The sequence below is a fragment of the Kryptolebias marmoratus genome, linkage group LG6 (genome assembly GCF_001649575.2).
Source record: "Kryptolebias marmoratus isolate JLee-2015 linkage group LG6, ASM164957v2, whole genome shotgun sequence".
NCBI lineage: Eukaryota > Metazoa > Chordata > Actinopteri > Cyprinodontiformes > Rivulidae > Kryptolebias > Kryptolebias marmoratus.
In genome coordinates, this window is record NC_051435.1 from 10,461,529 (window position 1) to 10,481,521 (window position 19,993).

The 19,993-nt window shown below is 38.8% G+C and overlaps 1 protein-coding gene across 1 annotated transcript; it reads right to left on the reverse strand.

Moving 5' to 3' along the window:
• Positions 1-1,566: 1,566 nt before the first annotated feature.
• Positions 1,567-18,292, reverse strand: LOC108240717 (activin receptor type-1C). The gene is made up of 9 exons (XM_017424404.3): positions 18,021-18,292; positions 13,251-13,481; positions 9,955-10,197; positions 9,250-9,480; positions 8,987-9,154; positions 8,417-8,573; positions 7,601-7,725; positions 7,313-7,443; positions 1,567-5,375 (listed from the first exon to the last, which is right to left on the reverse strand). The coding sequence occupies exons 1-9, from the start codon at positions 18,088-18,090 to the stop codon at positions 5,250-5,252; spliced, it is 1,482 nt and encodes a 493-aa protein (XP_017279893.1). The 5' UTR covers positions 18,091-18,292; the 3' UTR covers positions 1,567-5,249.
• Positions 18,293-19,993: the final 1,701 nt, after the last annotated feature.

Consider the following 19,993-nt stretch of genomic DNA (forward strand, 5'->3'; position numbering starts at 1 on the left):
AAAAAAAAAACATTTTAGAAAGTTAGAGTTCTTACATTTCTTGAAGGAATGCATATCACCTGTCACCTTTCATGCCACAGTTTTAGACAAAGATCATCTTATGATCAGAAATGATGGACAGTTGCGTCGGTCAACACTTGAATATGAAGTTACGCGCGATCTCATGCAATATCTGAAGATGTCGAGCTCAGACTATGTGTTAGGAATGACTCTCATCTACTACCACATCAAACTTTAGCTCAACAGCTATAAAATGGACTGAGCTATACCCATTCTTTAATTGACTGAGGTCAATTTGCTGCGGCAGCCATCTGGGTTTGGATGGTCTCCAAACATTAATTATTTACAGATGTACGTAGAAGGATTTTGCTCTGAAAGTTTCAGTAAAATCCATCTGGAGGTTCATAAGATATTTTGGAGGAAAAGATAAACAGGGCTGATGCCATCAGTTAATGCTAAACATGAAATAACAGATGATCTGTAACAAGTAGCACTTGGAGCATGTGTTATATGTCACCCTCAGCTACTACCGCACCAAGAAATAGCTAATATTAAACCCTGTTTTGCAGAAGTATTTTCTTGACAATAATTTGCATAATTGCCCACCGTAGTTTCCTCACATGTGTTGCTTCTTTCAAATCCTGCAACAATTCAGAGGGCTTCAATTTCAGGTTGATAAATAACCTTTTATGACGGTAGTTCTTTTTTTTTTTTGCCAACTTATTAGCTGATTTCTTATTGTGCATATGAATGTTACCTATGTTAAAAGCAAAAGTACATTTCAGCTGAAACCTTTAGCCATAAATCATAACACTTCCTCTCGCATGTTTTAGAGATCATTTAAGATTCTTCCACTGATAAGATGTCGTAGCACCAGACCTTTCAAACTTTGGCCTTGGTTTTTATTCTGCTCTTCAAAATTCATGTGGTTAATTTGCACAAAAACTCCTTCTAGGTCTCTAAAAAAAACAGTCAGGTACAAAGACCATACAGAAAATAAGTAAAAATGTATTTTTTTACAGGACTCTGATCCCTACAAAAAACACATTAAATCCAAATTTTGCTACAAAACAAGACAAGTTAAAGTTTTAATCCTAATGTACTTCTTATTGCATTTGATAAGTGCTTCAGTGCATCAGTTTTAGGGAAGGTGAAGTTAAGAACGGGAACCCTTAGATATCTATGTCTATTCTTAGCAAGCTAAGGCAAGTAACACCTTGCCCTTTTACTTGTGTGACAGGCATCACATGAGAATCTGTTAAAACAGCCCTGCACAAAGTGAAGGCGTTGACTCATCTATGTAGTGCTGATAACTGCTACAGCTTTATTTCCTCTGCCTAACGGACACTACAAGTGCACACAAGTAGAGCAGTAGACCAAAAAGCAAAGATGAGTCACGTAAGCTTATAAGTAAGAAAACTCGTGGAGAACATGAAAGTGTCTCATTTTAGATAAGCAGCTCCGGGAAACTCGTGCTGCAGTTTGCACAACGCGGCGCAATCAGCGCTTTCAGAATTACCTTTTCAGTGTGAGATTTTCCCCTAAGAAGATGAGACGGCAGCACAGTCAGAGCATGAAAAACAGTGTTTATTGACCCAACAGTGCTCAACAGTAAAACAGATAAAACGCAGAGGTACAAAATCCACTTCTGAGCAACAACACAGAACAGGATTACATAAATAAAACCTCTATGGATGTAAACCAGGGGGGCTAAGGACACTATTGCACATGTTGATCACTTTTCTTTGGAATATTGAGATTTCATAAGCGTTGCCTGACCATTCAAGAAGCAGATATGACAAAATAAACAAAAGTGGCTCAGCATAGATACAATGTAGGGTAAACAACTAAACTGCCAGCAAGTTTAAGGATGTTGTTTAATGGACACAGCAGGAATGTTGATTTATGTTCACTGTGGGATTGATTCAAACTGAAGTAACTCTAATGAAATAGCAATTTGCATAAACTGTAGAATTTCAGCAAAACAGATAAATTTGAATACCATAAATTAAGTAATTTCCCAATGTAATATTAACAAACATTTAGGTTTAAAATGAGTTGGTTCACTGCAGTTAAGCTTTTCAAAGTCAAACCAAATCATGCTGGTTGTACAAAAGATTGATTTAGTCAAACTCTAAAAATCTCACAATATTTACTGAATAACCGCAGCGTAGGAAACACTTAAAAAGTCACATGCAAACATTTTTAAAATCGAGCAGCGTCTTACTTCTTAGAGCATGGCTCGTTTACCAGAAGCGACAGCGCTGCTCATTCATAACATTCTTACACCAAAAATTATTTCCTACTGTAACGTGTCTGTAGTGACACCAAGCACCATTTTATTAACTGCAACTAAAATCACAACCAGGATGCAGCTATAGATGAATGACAAGCCTTAAGAGTATGGTTTTTTCTTTTTTCTTTTTACTGTTTCAAACTCTTAAGGATCACAGTTGTACCAGCTTTCCAATGATAAATCTCTTCATATGATATAAAACACAAACAGATGAACACACAGGCACTCTTGCACATATTTAGTTTAAACAAGCACAAATGGTGTACAGATAAATATATTTATACCTTCTTCATGTCTGTTACATCAAGGCTTTACAAGCCACTCCAAGTGTGGCATTATTAATCTAAATGTGCAGCCGTAATATATTTATTAGCATTATCACAGCATTTGCTTTCCAGACTGTTTTTTTTTTCTATTTTCCTTGTATTCTTATTTACATATCTTGTTTTGTTGCTTGGAACAGTATAAAACCTGCTGCTTTTCCCTTTAAAGCCTTTTGAGTCGATTATTAACATATAAAATTTACAGTGAATTTGAAATGTTCATTTTACAAATGAGTTTTTGTTTACATATAAGCTATTACAAAACCATCATAGAGCAGTTTTATTAATGTTCACAATATATGGCCACAAATTCTACATTCACTTAACTTTTATTAAAGCGTAATAATTAAACATTTCAATCAACCTTCCCATAAAGCAGTGAAAATAGAGACACATTTGCATCAAATGATTAAAAAATATAACATCTAGATTGAGATATGTGTCAGAAAAAGGGTAAAAATATTGTGTAAGTTAAAAATATATGCATTTTAATTATTCATAGCTTAAAATGTTCTCTTAGGCGTTTATTAGTGTACTTTGTGAGGCTCAGTCGTTCTGCTGGTGGCACTGGATCCTGCTTTGCTCTTTAATATGATTTACTGTCCAACAACTTTATGTTACTGATGTAATATTTGGGAAGTTAACTGAACCTACACAGAATAGGTCAGTGGACTCACAATAGTTTTCATCTACAGAGTCACTCTGAATGTCCAATAATCTAAAGTCAGATTTATATTATGGTTTACTTAATAAAAAAGGCCTCACATTCAGTTTTTCCTTCCAGCCAGGTGTGAAGGAGGATCACTTTGTCGGGACAGTCTGTGAGCAAACTCAGCTGTAGCATTCCACTATCCAAATACTAAACTTGCATTCATTTGCTGTCGTTAGCAAAGATAATTTTAGATTTGGCTCTTTACAGACTTACCCATGTGGTGAACACTGGCAGTATATCCCTCATTGCCAGAGAAACTTTTTTTATGACAGTGGCAATGAGTTACTGCACCAGTGAGCTTCATTCTCAGCAACACCAATATTAAAACTAAACACCACACTCCAATCTATTTATCTGCTGGAATGGTTGCCAAATGGCAAAAATCAATAAACAAATCATAAACAATCCCCCGAGTTATTACCTTACTTTAGGAGCAATGACTCATGGGAGTTTTAAGCTGCTACGTTTCTAACATTTTGTAGCAGCTGGCTATGCTGCAACACTAATGAAAGCTTGTACACAAACAGGAACAAGTAAAGTTTTGGTTTCTGCTGTGTTATTTTACAACCCTAATGACAAAAATGTTTAGATGTTGCGTAAATTGGAAATAAACAAAATCAATGCAATGATTTGCAAGCCTCATAAACCTAGGGAACATTATAAATGTTTAAACTAAGGAATTGTACTATCTGTAGGAAAAAAATAAGGTGTTTTTAAATTTTATGGCAGCAGCACATCTCTAAAAAGATGGGAAGGGGGCAACAAAAGGCTGTAAGTAAGTAAGTGGTATGAATAAGAAACAGGTGGGGGAGCATTTTACAACTAATTAGGGAAATTGTTAGCAGGTCACTAAGAGGACTGGGTATGAAAAAAAAAAGCATTTTAGAGAGGCTGAGTCTGTTCTGAGCATTAGTTCATGGGCTCAGGAACACTTCCACAAATCACTGTAAACACAGTTCACCCTGTCATCCATAAATGCTGCTTAAAGCTCTATTATAAAAAAGAAGCCACATGTGAACACCATCCAGAAACAATTTCATTTTAAATGGACTGAGGCAAATTGGAAAACTGTTCTGTGGTCAGAAAAACCTAAAATTGAAATTCTTTTTGGAACTGGAACTTACTATGCTCTGTTGTGTATAAAATACGGGTTTATGAGATTTGCTATGCGTTGCATTCTGTATAAATTTTACATAACATCCCAGCTTTTTTTGAAATGGTGTTGTAAATCTGTCTTTGCCTATAAAGCATTGCAGTGAACAATGTTTTGTTACCATCTCCATTTATGAAAGAAGTATGATCTTCTTTGCTGCTTGTGCTAAGTTTCTATAGAATTACGTTGCAGTACCCTTCAGCCACCACGAGGCGCTGCAGCCTCCTCATATTCCAGTTTATCCTTCCAGATGTGAGTTTGTTTATTCCCTCTCAGAGACCTTTCAGCAAATCGTTTGTATACATAAGAAGTGATCAAGCTGTGCAAAGTATTTCAGATTGTTAGGGGAATTCTGCCTATGTGTCAAAAGTAGTTTTATTATCTTTTTAAGTTGTCATTTAACACTAACTACCCAGCAGCGCTGCATTCACAACAATATACGGCACAAAAACACAACAGTGTGCAACTTCAAGCTTTGGGCACTTCAAATACTGAGGTAGCAAAATGATCACATTTAACATGACTTACGTCACATGGCTCTTCCTACCAAAACTTTTGCTGTTTGGATTTAAAAAAAAGTCATTATCCTGAATGTCTTTGTGTAAATATCTCCACACATATTTCCCTCAGTGCTTTGGCACCAAAAACCCAAAACAACCTAAGCAGACTCTGTGAGGATGTGGTTGGGTCCGGCTTCAGGCCTTCAAGTTCCTCACGGCGCACCAGTGCCAGCGCCGGTGCAGACCTCTAAAACATCGGATAAGACTAATCCTTGATGTCCTTGGTGACAGAGAGCTGAGACACAGTTTTCTTGACTCGCAGGGCGGTGAGTCGAGCAGCCGAGTTGGCGTACCAGCACTCTCTCATCAGTTTCCCCATCACTCGCAGAGCCTGATACAACAACAAAATGTTATTATTAATATTATGATGGCCTAAATATGACTCATTTTAAGCACAGAAAGGGTTGCCCTAATTAACAGAAAGTGGTGAAAAGCTGTTGGAAGTTAAAGTTGTTGAAACCTAACTTGTATTCATTTGTTTGAACGGATGAATAAAAATTAAAAAATAAGTGTATTCACAGGGCTGTTCATTCTCTTTTATTGTTTAATTTTTTTAATGATTTAGATGCCGTGGACCCCAGTTATTGCATTTTTACAGGTGGAATCTGTGTCCACGTAATGTTTTCAGTTTCTCAAAAGTCTCTGCTTATCTTCTCTTGTTCTCTTAAAGCAAGCTGAAATCAGGACACATCTGAGCGAAGAGCAGATCTCATATCTTGATGCCCATCTGAGGTTAGTTTGTACCCAGAACACTTGGTGCCAGAGTTGCTCTTTGTTACATTTCTGGGTACGGTGGCAGCCTGTGCTGAGTGCCAACGTTTTTTCAAGCTAATTCTGAGCCCGTGTGGTTTTGTTGGTTATGATGGCGAGATGTTTGTCGTGCCTAAATCGCCAGATGGCTAAAAAGTCACGCACATCCGGCAGTAATTTCCAGCTTTGGCCTCCTACACACTGAGATTTCCCCAAACTCCCTCTATCTGCTTTACACACTGAATACGTTGAGAGAAATATTACCAATTAATTTGCTGTTTGTAGATTTCTGTGTTCATTCAACCTATTTTTCCTCTCTGAAAGTTTTCAGCTCCGTTGGTAGCTCCAAGTTGTAGTTTGTTTATATTTTCTAAACACAATGAAGTTAATCAGCCAGGAAATTATTATAAAAATCATTATTTTTATGTTTCTGTCTGATGACTGATGGTGCATTTTAGGAAAGTTTCCCAACCTATTTGGATATTGTGCTACCCAGCATGTAATTTGGTTACATTAAAACATAAAGCAGCAAAATAATGGAAAGTATTTGAAAAAAAAAGAGATATCACTAGTTAAACAATGAAACAAAGAAGGGAAAGGGGGAAGGCAAAAAATATTCACATCTCTTAATTCCCATGTTTGACAGAATAAAGGAAGATGATTTAAGTCAGTGTTACAGGTCATACATTTTCACTTTATCGCGCCTTAACATTTATAAAATGGCTTTCTGTTGTAAGAGTTAGAGGTCAGGGTAAAGAGGATCGTCTAAAATAATAAAATCTGTTCCTCTGCTCACTCGCTTTTGGATCCAAGGCCACTAAAAAAATCGTACATTATTTTTTTTGGTTTTTTTCCCAAATCATTTTAACTTTTTAAAATCTGTTTACAACGTTTTGTTCTCAAGATAAATTGCAATAATTCAAGCGTAATTTAGACTTTTTTTGTTTTTTCAGTTGTGCTGTAGCTGCGGTGACAGGTTGGCTGTAACTGCTGCAACCGTTGTGTTTTCACTTCTGCCTTTAGAGTTTTTTTTCTTATAACCATATGATTCCAGAACTGAAACCATTAAAAAAAAATCTAATTTACTTTTCTGCACCGTCTGTTCTCTAACAATTCTTTTTTTTTTTAACTTTTATGTCTAATAACCTGTGGAGAAATAAGCCTTCTTGTAGGCAAACAGTAAATTAAAAGGGTTGTTAAGAAAGGACCCAACATGATCATAGACAGGCGTAGAAGCGAGGCACTCGGACTGTCGCAGGAGGAGTAAAAAGAAAATCAACCTGCAGGAATCTGCATGTACATCTGTGCTTACAAGCAGTTTTGGTTTTGAATCTGCATGATTTGAATCCTTCTCGACCAGTTATCTTATAAAGACTTCTGTCGTAACAGTTGATATAAACTAGTTTAGATATTCTGTTTAAGCGAAATGATCTTTTTTGTTGTTTTGTTGCGGTCACTTGGAGCACGGCGTTTTTAAAACTAGCAGAATGATGGTCAGCAGCACATGTTTAGTCTCACCTCGCAGCTCTGCCACTGGTTGGGAACGTTGGGTCTGAATCTCTGATCACACACCACCTTCTTCATGTCCTCGATGGACGGATCTGAAGGCACCATGTCGTAATAAGGCAGCTGAAAGTCTTCGTGAAGCCCTGGGAGAATGGCAGAAATTATGACCGTGTTTTCTGCCTCGCTCTTCTTCGCCACTTCCACGACCCACAATGCACTGGGAGACACGAGCCTAAAAACTCTCTCCGTTATCAACCTGATCTGTTTAATCATAAACAAGTGGGTAATGGTTTAAAATACCTCTCACAGAGCATCTTCTGGCCAGTTCCCAGAACACCAGGCCCAGCGAATAGATATCTGCCCTCTTGAATGTCTCAAAGTTGTTCATATTCATCGACTCATCCAGGATCTCTGGAGCCATGTACCTGCAGAGGACAAAGTGATTAAAGCCTAATGACTAAAAGGTCCAGCACTGCACAGATTATTTGCCTAACCAGATTGTGGATGTGGGTTTTTTTAGAAACTGATTTAAAAAGAATCAAATATTCAAAAGCTACTTCTGTGGGGATTTGTTCTTAATCACCAGAAAAGGAGCTTTTCTTATCATTTCACTCATACTTTAAAGTGCTTCTTTGTTAGACTACTTTCTTCTTTCATATGTTCCCTCTTCAGTGGTCTAACTCTGTCTACTGTTGTCCTCTGTCCTCACTCCAGCTACCTCCATGTCCTCTCTAACTGCATCCATATGTCTCCTCTTTGTCTCTTTCCTGACAGCTGCGTCTCTAACATCCTTCTACCAATATACCCTCTGTCCCTCCTCTGCACATGTCCAAACCATCTCAGTCCGTTTAACTAAAATATTATTTTTAAACTCTAAAGTATTGATGGTCCCTTAAAAGCACACTATACATGAATATGCTGTTTAAATAAATAAATAATGTGCTCTCATTTATGTATTCTCACATTATGTTTGCATCCGTCTCACCTGCTCTTTAATTATAAGTTAAGTTTTCAGTGTCGCTGTCTGTACACACCCAGCTAATATTACACACAATTTCTGTTCCTTCATTTTGATTTCAGGTCTGTGTTTTGTGGATGTAAAACGAGTGCTCTAACCTCTTGGTTCCCACTCTGTGGTTGGACGGTATGTCTATGGTATTCGTGCTGGAGTCGTGTTTAACGGCCAAACCCAGATCTGCAATGACCGCCGTCCCGTTCTTCTTCACCAGGACATTTTTAGACTTAAGGTCTCTGTGAGCAATTGCAGGTTTCCCTACAGAAGGAAGGCAGTTTTAAAAAAGAAAAAGGAAGCTAATCAGCACTGAAAATGGTTTCATATCAAACAAATGTTTTGGATCTTAGAGAAATGTAACAACTGATCTCATCATATGAACGCATGTTTTACTTTATAAATCACTTAGTTTGCTTCTATTAAAAAAAAGAAACAAACCAAGTAAACAAAGTAAGCCTTTGGTGAGCATTGTTGTTTCAAAAATGATTTGTTAAATTGTTAACATCTAAAAGGCCAATTTATGATCAAAAATTATAATTTAGCAGCTTTATTGTCAACGACTGTGGACTGTGCTTTTACTTTGCACACAAATGCATTATCCTTTGCTTTTTCATGCACGAAGTAAATGTCCTGGGGTTGAATTTGTATAATTAAAAGGTAAAGAATAGTAATACCTTGTGTGCCAATGATTTCCATATGGAGATGTGCCAGCCCACTGGCTATGGACAAAGCCAAAACAACCATGCCCTCCACTGAAACCGTGTATCTGTTCAGGTAGTCATACAGGGAGCCGTGTTCATGGTACTCTGACACCAACCAGAGCTGAGTCCAGGACCCATTATCTGCAGAACAAATCAGATTACGCAGCTATATGATGACACATTTATCTCACATATGCAATTAGAACTTGGTGAAATTGGGTTCGTTTATCTGGCACCTTTGTTATCAGCAGCAATGAATCCCAGGATGTTCTCATGCCGGAGCATGATGGTCTGATAAATCTCTGCTTCACGGAACCACGACCGCTCGTCCCGGGAGGAAAAGATCTTCACGGCCACGTCCTCTCCTCGCCACTTGCCGCGCCACACCTCACCAAAGCGGCCTTTTCCGATGGTCTCCTGCAGGACGATGGTTCGAGCTATGGTTCTCTGGACCAGCAGAGGAAGCCCTGCGAGATACAAGGTGTACAACTTGAACCAAAAAGAAAAAGTGTCTTAGGAAGTAGGGGTGTAGGGGGTGTCTCGATGGATGTCAGAGGACATGAATGTTTAAACACATAGTTAAAGATTTAATGAAAAATAATAATAAAACCAAATTTCATCAGTGCTGCATATGTTTAAATTTCATTATATTGAGTTTAAAAAGTCTGGTATACAAACTGACAATGTTATTGTTGATCTGTGTGCAAAATTACACACTTAAAACACAAAAAAGGGAGCAGATTTAAATGCAATTTAATATATATATATTGTCTGTTCAAACCATACAGCAGCAGCTGTTAATGCACATATTTAAATAAGACAACATGCACCGCTAGTATGCAAAACACTGCATATATTTGGTGTTATGATCTTCTATTGGGTGTTCAGGGTCAGATCATTTCACACATGTTGACAGAACCCCATCGGCTACCCAGACTGACCTGATCCAGAGCCGGAGGTGCTCATGTCATAGATCAGATCATTGAGACATTTGTCAGGAGACATCAGCATCTGATCGTCCAGAGGCTCCTCTGGGTCTTGCTTGTGGGCTCGGCTGTAGGCACAGCGGTGTCCCTGCACGAGGCACACCCCCAGCAGGATCCCTACACACAGCAGGCAGGAGGGCACCAGGATCACGACAGTGAGCTGCAGCCTGCTCCAGCCTGGTTCTTCCAAGGGTCTCTCTGGTGACACACAAGCATTTGCAAAGCAACATAATTATTTCCGGAAGCATATATTTTATTCCCTGTAATGCTCGTTCACTTCTTTAGACAAACAATTAGAATATGAGAGGACTTGCAATTATTTTTCGTCTGCTTCCTGTAGCTGCTGCTCCCCCTGGTGGTGTTTTCTCTACACTGCAGCAATGTGGGGCAAAATCATCATTTCAACTGCAGAATACATTATCAATAGTATGCTGCTGTTGCAAAAAATAAAAACACACAAGAACTTGTCTGAAAGGCTAAACTGCAAAAAAGCACACTAACATATTTAGAGACATCTCTGTGCATTTACCCTCAGATGTCCTCGTTTGTATTGACATAAAATAATTTGGAAATGCAGTGCTCTGTCTGCCAATAGTCATTTTATTCCTGAGTGCAAGGAAATTTAATTATTGCTTATAAAATACATTAATCAAAAGTGATAAGGAGGCTTTTAGCACTTGAAAACTTGGTTCTGTAAAAATAGTTTTTATAAATTTCTAATTAAAATGACTTTTGAAAAGCAGGAGCACTCAGAGACCTTGCAGGAACCATTGTGGGTTTAACAAAAATAAAAAAAGAAGTAATTTGAGACTTTTTTTTTTCTCTGACCTTCGTTCTGTCTGTGGGTGGACAAAGGAAACCTGGACACTATCAAAAGTAGCAAAGCAGGTGGGTGCTGTGATATTATGAGATTTACAGACATGCTGATAAAACAAGGCAGGGTGAACAGTTTTATGGAGCTACAATTAAGGCATCTTTGCTTTGGCACAGCAGCTACTTCAACATTATCTAAAAAACATAAAAATAAATATAAACAAGCTCAAAGAACTTTATTTTTTTCCTAAATCCTGTGATCCACTTAGATCCCCAGAGCTGGAGATTTCCTCATCAGGAGACGCTCAAAAAGTCAGCATTTGCAGATTGTCCAACAAACTGTGAACTCGACCACAGTTTCCTAAGACATCTTTAGCCTTTTACCTAAATTCACATCCTGCCAACTGGAGCTCCAAGTGAAGCTCAGCAGATATGGTGCAAAACAAGACTTCACTCTCCTCTGGCCCAGTAGCTTAAGGCCTTCCACAAACTGTAGCTGTCTGTGTGGGTCAGGGAGGCTGTCTGCCTCAGGAAAATTCAAGTAATTATTTAAAAATTAAGTACTGGTAACACAAAAGCTGTTCTTGTCATAATATTTGATGAGGATGTTGCTTTTAAACCCTAGAGACCCTCTTACTTATTGAGCCTGTATATAAATCACAGCCCTGATGCACAGCAAGTGCTCACGTGGTGTTTTTTAACAGAGCTGCTACGAAACCGATTGATTGCGTTGTCCTCGTTTACTGTCAGCACCACTCCTGCCTCAGGGTCCTGCCCTCACACACTCACCAACACACTGCAACACCTTTAAAAAAATCAGCTGAACTTCAATCTATACACCACAAAACTGACAACACTTCATCATCAAAACGAAAAGGTATTTTTGTAATGTGAACTTTAAATAGTTGTTCTTAAATAAGAGCCAAAACCACCACTTTAGAAAAAAAAAACTGCATTAAAAAATTGGAGAAACAATATCAGAATAATGTTCCTCAATGGAAAACTGGGAAGACTGAATATCCCATCATCTACAGTTAATAAGACCATTAAAAGAGAGAACTGAGCTCAAAGGACAAGGCTGGAAGTTATTATTGGATGCCTGGGATCCCTCTGGGGGCGCTGCAATAAAATCAGGTCTGATTCGGTTCTGAACATTACTTCATGGGCTCCACAAATCATTGTCTGTAAACACAGTTCATAGCACCATCTACACATGCTGGTTAAAGCTCTATCATACAAAGAAGAAACCAAAGTTAATTTAAAATGGACTGAAGCAAAGTGGAAAACTGTTCTTTTTGAAAACAATGAAACACTGTGTCCTCCGTACTGAAAGGAAGAGGTGCCATCCAGCTTGTTACTGGATTTTAGGACAACATATGCTTCCATCCTGATGTTGTCTTTCTCAAGGATGGCCTTGCATATTTCAGCAAGACAGTGCTAGACAGCACACAGCCTCCATTACAACAGCAGGGCTTCATAGTAGGATAGTCTGAGTGCTGAAGTGGTCTGCCTGCAGTTCAGACCTCTGACCAGTTAAAAACATTCAAAGCATCATGAAACAAAAAATGCTGCAAAAACCCAGGACTGTAGAATGGCGATAACCCAATTTACCGACAATACACGTTATTCCCCCCACAAACCCCCAAAACATGGTACTTATTTCTTCATTTTAACATTTGATATGTTTACTATGCTCCATTATGAATGAAATATGGGTTTATGAGATTTGCAAATCGCTGCATTTTGTTTTTTAATTTATACTTTTAAGCAACAGCCCAGCTTTGTCAGATTTGGGGTTGTAAATGAAAATCAGTCATGCGACTAAAAGATATTTGTTTTAAATGTGTTCATGAAATATCCAGTTTTCATTAGGCTGGAATGAAATCAATCGCCTTGATGCCGGGGCGATTCAAACCGGAGGAAGCACAGAGCTCAGCATGAAGTGATGTGTGTGGACCTGCCTCTCGGTGTTTTCCATTGAGTTCCAGAGGTGTAGGACCCCCACCTCCCCACCCCCAACCCTCCTAATGGCTCCACTCAACAGGCCCATGAAAAGCTTTGTGGACAACATGCTATTTATTTATAAATCAGGGGAGGGGCCTTCTCTTAACCTCTGCCAGCATTGTTATGTCACAGGATCTAGGCGGATCAGCGTCCACCTCGTCTAGTCGGGACCAGAATGAGTGGGAAATCCCTCGCAGATTGGATTGGTGCTTCTGTTGACTGCATAACTCTGAAAACTACTGCGATTAACAGACTGTCTACAGGGATGAGTTATGCTTGTTTGGATTTAATACCCCTTTTTATGTCTTTTTCTTTAACACCACTGGCAAAGTTTTAATCCTAATTGTTATAAACAGATTTGTAGGGAACGACCTAAAATGCAAGGTGGGGGNACAGGCCTGACATGGGTTTTAAAAGCATTTCCTTGGTGATACCTGAGTGCAGATGCAGAGTCTCGTTGTTGCAGAAGTCGGTGAAGCAGCAGTTTCTCTTGGAGACGTTCCTGGAGCTGTAGCAGAAAACCTGGCCCTTCATCTCTGAGGGTGAAAGGCAGGACTTGACCGTCTCCTCCTTCCCGTCAATCAGCATCACAGAGTTCCAGCAGGCCCCGTCCGCGGCCGTCTCACAGGTGTGGTTGGCGCACAGCGGGCACGCACACTTCAAACCTGGAGAAAAAAAAAACAAAAAGGCAGGATAGTTAGATTGTTGATTTGTGCAGAAAAGGGACACAGATTTTCTCAGCGGTCTTTAACTCTTTAGGAGCTGGATGCTGCCGTTACGTAAGCAGGTCTGTGCTCCAAAACAGCAGGAGGTGGAGGAACTAGAGTAATGCCTCTTAGTTTAACACCTACATAATCTTGTGTTCTACTTGGAGCTGTCATGCTTTATTTGATAAGCTCTGGGGTGATTGATAAGCAAGATGGCACTGCCTGCTCACAAGAAAAACATGGAAATAGTTGAGCAAATGTTATAGACAAATTAAGCTGGTAAGGAAAAGTGAATGTGTTCAACACATATAATTAATCGTATTACAAAGAGAATTTATAAAAAGTGAAGGTGGACTCTGTCTGTTACCAAAATACCTCATGAACTGGAGAAATTTTAATGAAAGTTGCAAGTATTAATCATTGGATGTACAACGAAAAATTTATGTACTTTTGTAATCAATCTGATTCAAGATGGCTGCCACAGCCAACTGACCTTAGAAAACACAAACATGTCTACAACTCAGCCAATTTTCCAGACACTGACCTCAAATTTGGTGTGTTTGTAGCTGAGACTGATTCCCAACACATATTTTGAGCGCTAATAATTTGTGCAAGATTTTCACTTAAAACTTTAGAATTAGAATTTGGAGTTAACTCTGTTTTGTCTGTTAGCAAAGTATCTTATGAACCACTGAATGGATTTCATTGAAACTTTCAGAAAACAATAACTGAATGTACATCTAAAAGCTGATTAGCTTTTTGAGTCACTCCCATTCCAGATAGTCACCACAGCTAACTGATAGTAGCCACCACAAAAATGACTATAATTCAGTCAATTTTACAGATCTTGAGCTAAAATTTGATGTGGCGGGAGCTGAGGGTTGTTTACAACGCATCATTTGAGCACGAAATCTTGGGATATTGTATGAGATTGTGAATGACCTTGTTTTGAAGGTCTGAGCAGTTTAGCAAAGGAAAGGTGATAAAACCATTTAAAGCTTTACAAAACTTTTACTACTCAGATGCTGGGAATCAGTGCAGCTCAAAATGACATGTACGCAGCAAGAAAAACCCACAGAACAAGAAGAGAGAGTCTGCGGGTTTTCTCGGGTCCTCCTCTGTTTCCAAAGCAGCAGATAAAAGGAAACGTGGGGTTTGAAGCTGACGTCTGGAAGACCAAGAAAACCTTCGGAGAGACTACTCGCAGGACCGAGGGCGAGGCGAAACCAAAATTACTGTTTGACTCTGAAAAGCCGTCAGGAAGACTGAGTCTGAAGTGTTTGAGCCCCGATTTTAGTTTACTACTACACCAGCACAAACAGAACTCTTATGGAAGAAGCACCAGCAGAAACAGTTTCAGCTTCCTCACCACAAAGCTAGCTTTTAGGGGGGTTTTTGCGCCCAGAAATGGGCGACATACGTAGCAACATATGTTTATATGTTTGTTCGTGTCTTTTCAAGAGGCTGAAAATCCAAAGATGAAGGCTTTAAAGTGAGAAGACGCTAAAATCAACTCAAATCGTGCCTCGTTTTCAAACAGACTTGACCTCAACAGTTGATGCCAAAGTTTTAAACACAGGTCTCATGTGATCTGCTGGTGCTCAGGGTGTGTTGGGCAAGAGTCTTAACTACTACAACACAAGATTTTAACTCACAATCTGTAAAAAAGACTGAGTTATAGGCATTTTTGTGGTTGCTGTTGCAGCCATCTTGGACCAGGTTCACTCCAGTATTTACTTTCTGGGAGTTTCTATAAAATCTCTCCAGTGGTTCATGAGATATTTTCCTAACTAACAAACAGACACAAATCATTACATGACTTCCTTCCTTTCATGGCGGCAGGTGATACAAATTCTGAAACATGGCCCCACATGTCGTCTTTCATTTTGTTTCTTCAGCATGCTTTGTTGACAATTGGATTTCTTAGAAACAAATTAGAAACTAACTCAGCAGGCAGCAGAAGCTAACAGGAAAATGACAGCTTTTTTTTTTTGCACTATAAATAAAGTGTTGCTTAGTAACAACCTTCTCAAGAAGAATCAATATTTTTTTTAACTTTACTGTTATTCTGCGACTGAGATAGAAGCAGTTTTTCTCTTTTTGTTTGTTTGCTTTCTGTGTCTAAAATTCCTGAGCGTTGCTTTTTTGTTTTCCCCTCGTTTCATCACTACAGTTCTGGCCGACAGCCGACAGCCGACAGCCGACAGTCAACAGTCGGTTTGTTTACTGCTTCAGTCTCCCTTCAGAGCTGATCTGCTTTGATATTTTTAAAATCAGTCCCTCTGGTTTAAACATATAAACATCCCATAAACCACTGGATGGATTTTAATGAAACTCTCAGAAAAAAATCAGTGGGTATACGTCTACAACTCTTTAAGTTTTGGAGTCAACCCGATGTAAGATGGCTGCTACATCTAATCAACCGCAGTAAACACAAACATGACTGTAAGTCACTCAGTTTTATAGATACTGAGCTCAAATTTGACGTGTTAGTAGCTGAAAATCATTCTTAACACATAGTCTGAGTGCTAACAGATCACACAAATTCTTGGGCTTTTATAAGATTGCATATAGATTTAACCAAAATGGCTATAACTCAAACTCCTGCATAAAAGGTGGCGGGTAATATGCATTCCTTCAAGGAATGCTCTCCTTTAATTTTGACACTGTTTTACTTCACAACAGAACCTCACATTGCAGGACTTGGAGACCACAGTTAAGTATATTTTTCACATTTTGTTTAAACTCTTACATTATTGTAAAATACATTTTAGATTTTTTGCTCCATCTTGATTCACAAAGGTGACAAAGTGGAAAAGACACAACCCATCAAAACAAATTAGTGAAGAAACCAGTCTAAGTTAAACAGATGCTCTGAAGAAAGCAACAGTTCTGGTTTCTTCTGTAATAAGAAGCATTTGAAGCACATTTAGTTTGTCAGATTATGTTTGTTTCTTATTGTCTCCTGTTAACTATAGGGATCAGAAAACTTTGTGGTTCCCCTCAAACCTGAAGGAAAATTGTCTTTTCCACATGTCAGACAGAGTCAGACAGATCATCATCCCTTCTTGAGAAAACTCAACAAGTTAGGAGGAGCAGAGCTACAAATATTGATTAAAAAAACAATAAGTTGGTCGCTTCAAGAAAATACTGAAGATCCTTTAACACTGAATCTGGGAGCAAGAAAACCTGCTGCACACATAAACAAAGGAACACAATCCAAATTTAGAATAGAAACTTTCTTTTTTAATCTTGTTTCTTTTCTGTTAGCAGTTAAAAGAACCAGGATGAGTTCATTAACCTGCGGATGTTACCTGAGGTTTAGGTTGATTGTGATCTAAATGTGGCAGCTGGAAGTTCATTCATCTACACATTTTATCAGATCACACAGAGAGCGCAGGTGCTTTTCTCTGAAGTCTAATGGGAGGTTTATGAGCTAAAGCTGTAGATAGAAATTAGTTTTTCATCATCAGCTAATCAAGAGGCTTCCAAACGGTACAAGTAGAGGTTTGAAACACAAACACCAGTTTAAAGATACAAACTTTGCTCATAACGCTCTTCAACAAGAGCATATAGGAACAACACAAACCAGGATACTATTTTATAAAAATACTGTTTTTATTTCCAATAACAGCCATGATGGAAATGTGCTATTAGCGATCATTTTTAAGTTTATTCAGATTTCTGCAGGTCGTCTGAGGACAGGTCGTCCCCTCCCAACTTTCATCATGTGTGGTGACTAAATTACAGCTCAGAACTTTTCTGTTTTAAAATCATTTCCTTACAAAGTCCTGTTTTCTTCTGTTTCCAAGTTCTTAACAAAAATAAACGTGTTGCAAACGATAAAATCCAAGTTAAAAATAGTTTATCCTAAACTATATCAAATGGTTGCAGTTTGAAAGAGTTTACTTCTGTAGTTAAAGATACTGATATGCAATTCTGAAACGCAGGTACGTGCTTGATGTAAACAAAGCACTTTACTCAACAAATCTGAGTATAAGTACATCAAATCCAAACTGTCAGATTTCTCGATCCCAAACATCTCTTCCATGGACGTCACTGTTGTTGACTTATTTTCACTTTGGCTGTTTCCATAAGTAAACACACGCTGGTTAGGTGGCAAACATTCACAAATTCTGCCTGCAGATTTTTTATGAAGGACACATTAACCACTGAAATGAGAAAAACTTCATGACAAGTACCTTTTTTATAAAGATTATTATTATTTTTTATGTTTAGCTCTTTTTAGAGTTTCAACATTCCAAAATGAGCAGAAAGAAACATGCAGGCGTTTAAATAAAGTTTTTAAAATCTGTTTGCTGCTTTCTGATGCACAAATAAAATGTCCTAGAAAACCCAATAAACTTAACTCGTGTTGCATAATGAGATGAGTCTGAGAACCCAGCAGTTATTTAAAAAGTCAACCCTTCAGAAGCAGCTGAAGTGCATGAAGTGAGCCGAGGATGTGACGGCTGTGATGCAGACAGACTGACATACCTGTGGTCAGCTGGGAGACGCACAGAAGGACCAGCACCACCCGAAGGCTCTGCTTCCTGGGATCAGTCATGGTTAAAGAGCCACATCTGCTCCTCCTCTGAGTCCGCCGGGTGTCACACGGAGAAACCCACAGAAACACACATGACGCCGAGCTGCGCAGCCTGAATATGTCCCACAGTGAAGTGACCGGGGAGGAAAGTGCAGCTCGCTCCGCCTCTGTTGACCGGGATTAAAGCAGGATTAGAGCTCTGATGGAGACATGTGAATGGAAGCGTGCTCAACATCCATTTAAATCTGCAGCAGCTCCGGAGAAACGCCCCCTCCTGTGACTGTTTGCTGCTGAATATGGAAATCTCCTCCCTGTGTGCTGCTAAACGTCACTGGACAAAATACACACAGCTTCTGTTTTATTATAAAACCAGAATAATCAGCTTCCTGATGAGAAGGGGGGTTTTAGGGGGTTTCACCAGAAGTTCATGTGAAATCAGTATTAAAAAACACAATAAAGGTTTTAAATCTATATTTTGGCATAAAGATGATGCAGAGGAAACTATGAAATACTAATTCAAAAACATGACTTAGCATCTTATAACTATGACAAGTCATAATTTCAAGCTGGCATCTTCTAACTGTGAGATACTAAGACATAATTATGAGATATGATCTCATATTTTTGAGATAGTATCTCAGAATTAGGAGATACTAAGTCTTAAGTTTGAGAAAGTGTTTCCTAATTATGATTATTTAAGGCAAGTGGTGGAAACGGCCTTCCTTTTAATCCAAACACCACAACTAAAGTGAGGTGAGAATTATGAGCTTACATTTATTTATTTTTTTTTTACTTTAGTGAACACATTCAACACGGGGCAAAATGCACAAAAAAACTGTTTTATTTGTTGCCAAGTTTCAGTGTTTTGTCAATCCAAATCTTATAGCTGTTTTTTTAAATTATTTTTATTTTATGCTTTGTTAATTTATTTTTTTTCCTGTTTTTGCCTCATGTTCTATTTTTGTGGTTTTGGTTTCTTTGATTGAGCTTTCTGAAAACTTTTTTTATTTCATGGTTTAATTTTTCAAATTTATTTTTATTCCTTTATGCAAACATCCCGGTTTTAGTTTGGCCTGTTGTCGATTGTTTTCTTTGTTTTTCACTCTCTGAAACGTTCGTCCCACTTTCCGTCGTGGTGTTTTCCTTCAACCCGACACTTTGTTTTGTGGCGTCGCCTGAAATATGGCCGTGTCTCCTGGCCAGCGGTCCGTCTTCTTGCACCACAGCTGCTGTTGCAACGTCTCTCCCAGGATGTGAGGCTCACGCTCGGGAAAAAACATCCTGCTTTTAGGAATGCTGCAGGAGCTCACCTGTACGCACCAAGTTATTTACTGCCGTCCACGTGACGTGAAGTCATGCTTCTGTTGCTCAGGCTCCATAGCAACAATAGATGCCAATGTCAATAAAGGAGCCGAGTCAAGAAGCCCACAGCAGCACAGCTTTATTTTGTATATATTCATGGCAGACTAAATGGACCGCCTGTCGAGCACTAAGTAAGGCAGCTGCTCGTACCGAGGAGCTTTGGCTCCATTGGCTCAGAGCACGAAAGTAACCTTTGCTCTCAAGGCGCTTCTTGCAGAAAAAACTGTTCATGTTGGCACAAAAATCTTCCATGAGGCCCAACAGATGGAGACCAGACCTCAAGAAAAGTTGAAACTTGTGCAGATAAGCAAATATTAAGTCGTTGAAACAGTATTTTGTTTGCATGAAATCTGCACCTTAGTTAGATCTTTGTTTACCCCGTCAACATGCTGCAACACCTTTTACCATGGATTTTTTTCTCGTTAACGACCAGTTCTATTTTAATAAAATCACAACCCCTTAATAAAAGGGACACAGGACTTGCTCCTTTCTAACAGGCAGTGAACCCTCTGTAGGAGCAGGGCGGCTCATATGACAATAAATATGAAGAAGATGTGAAGCA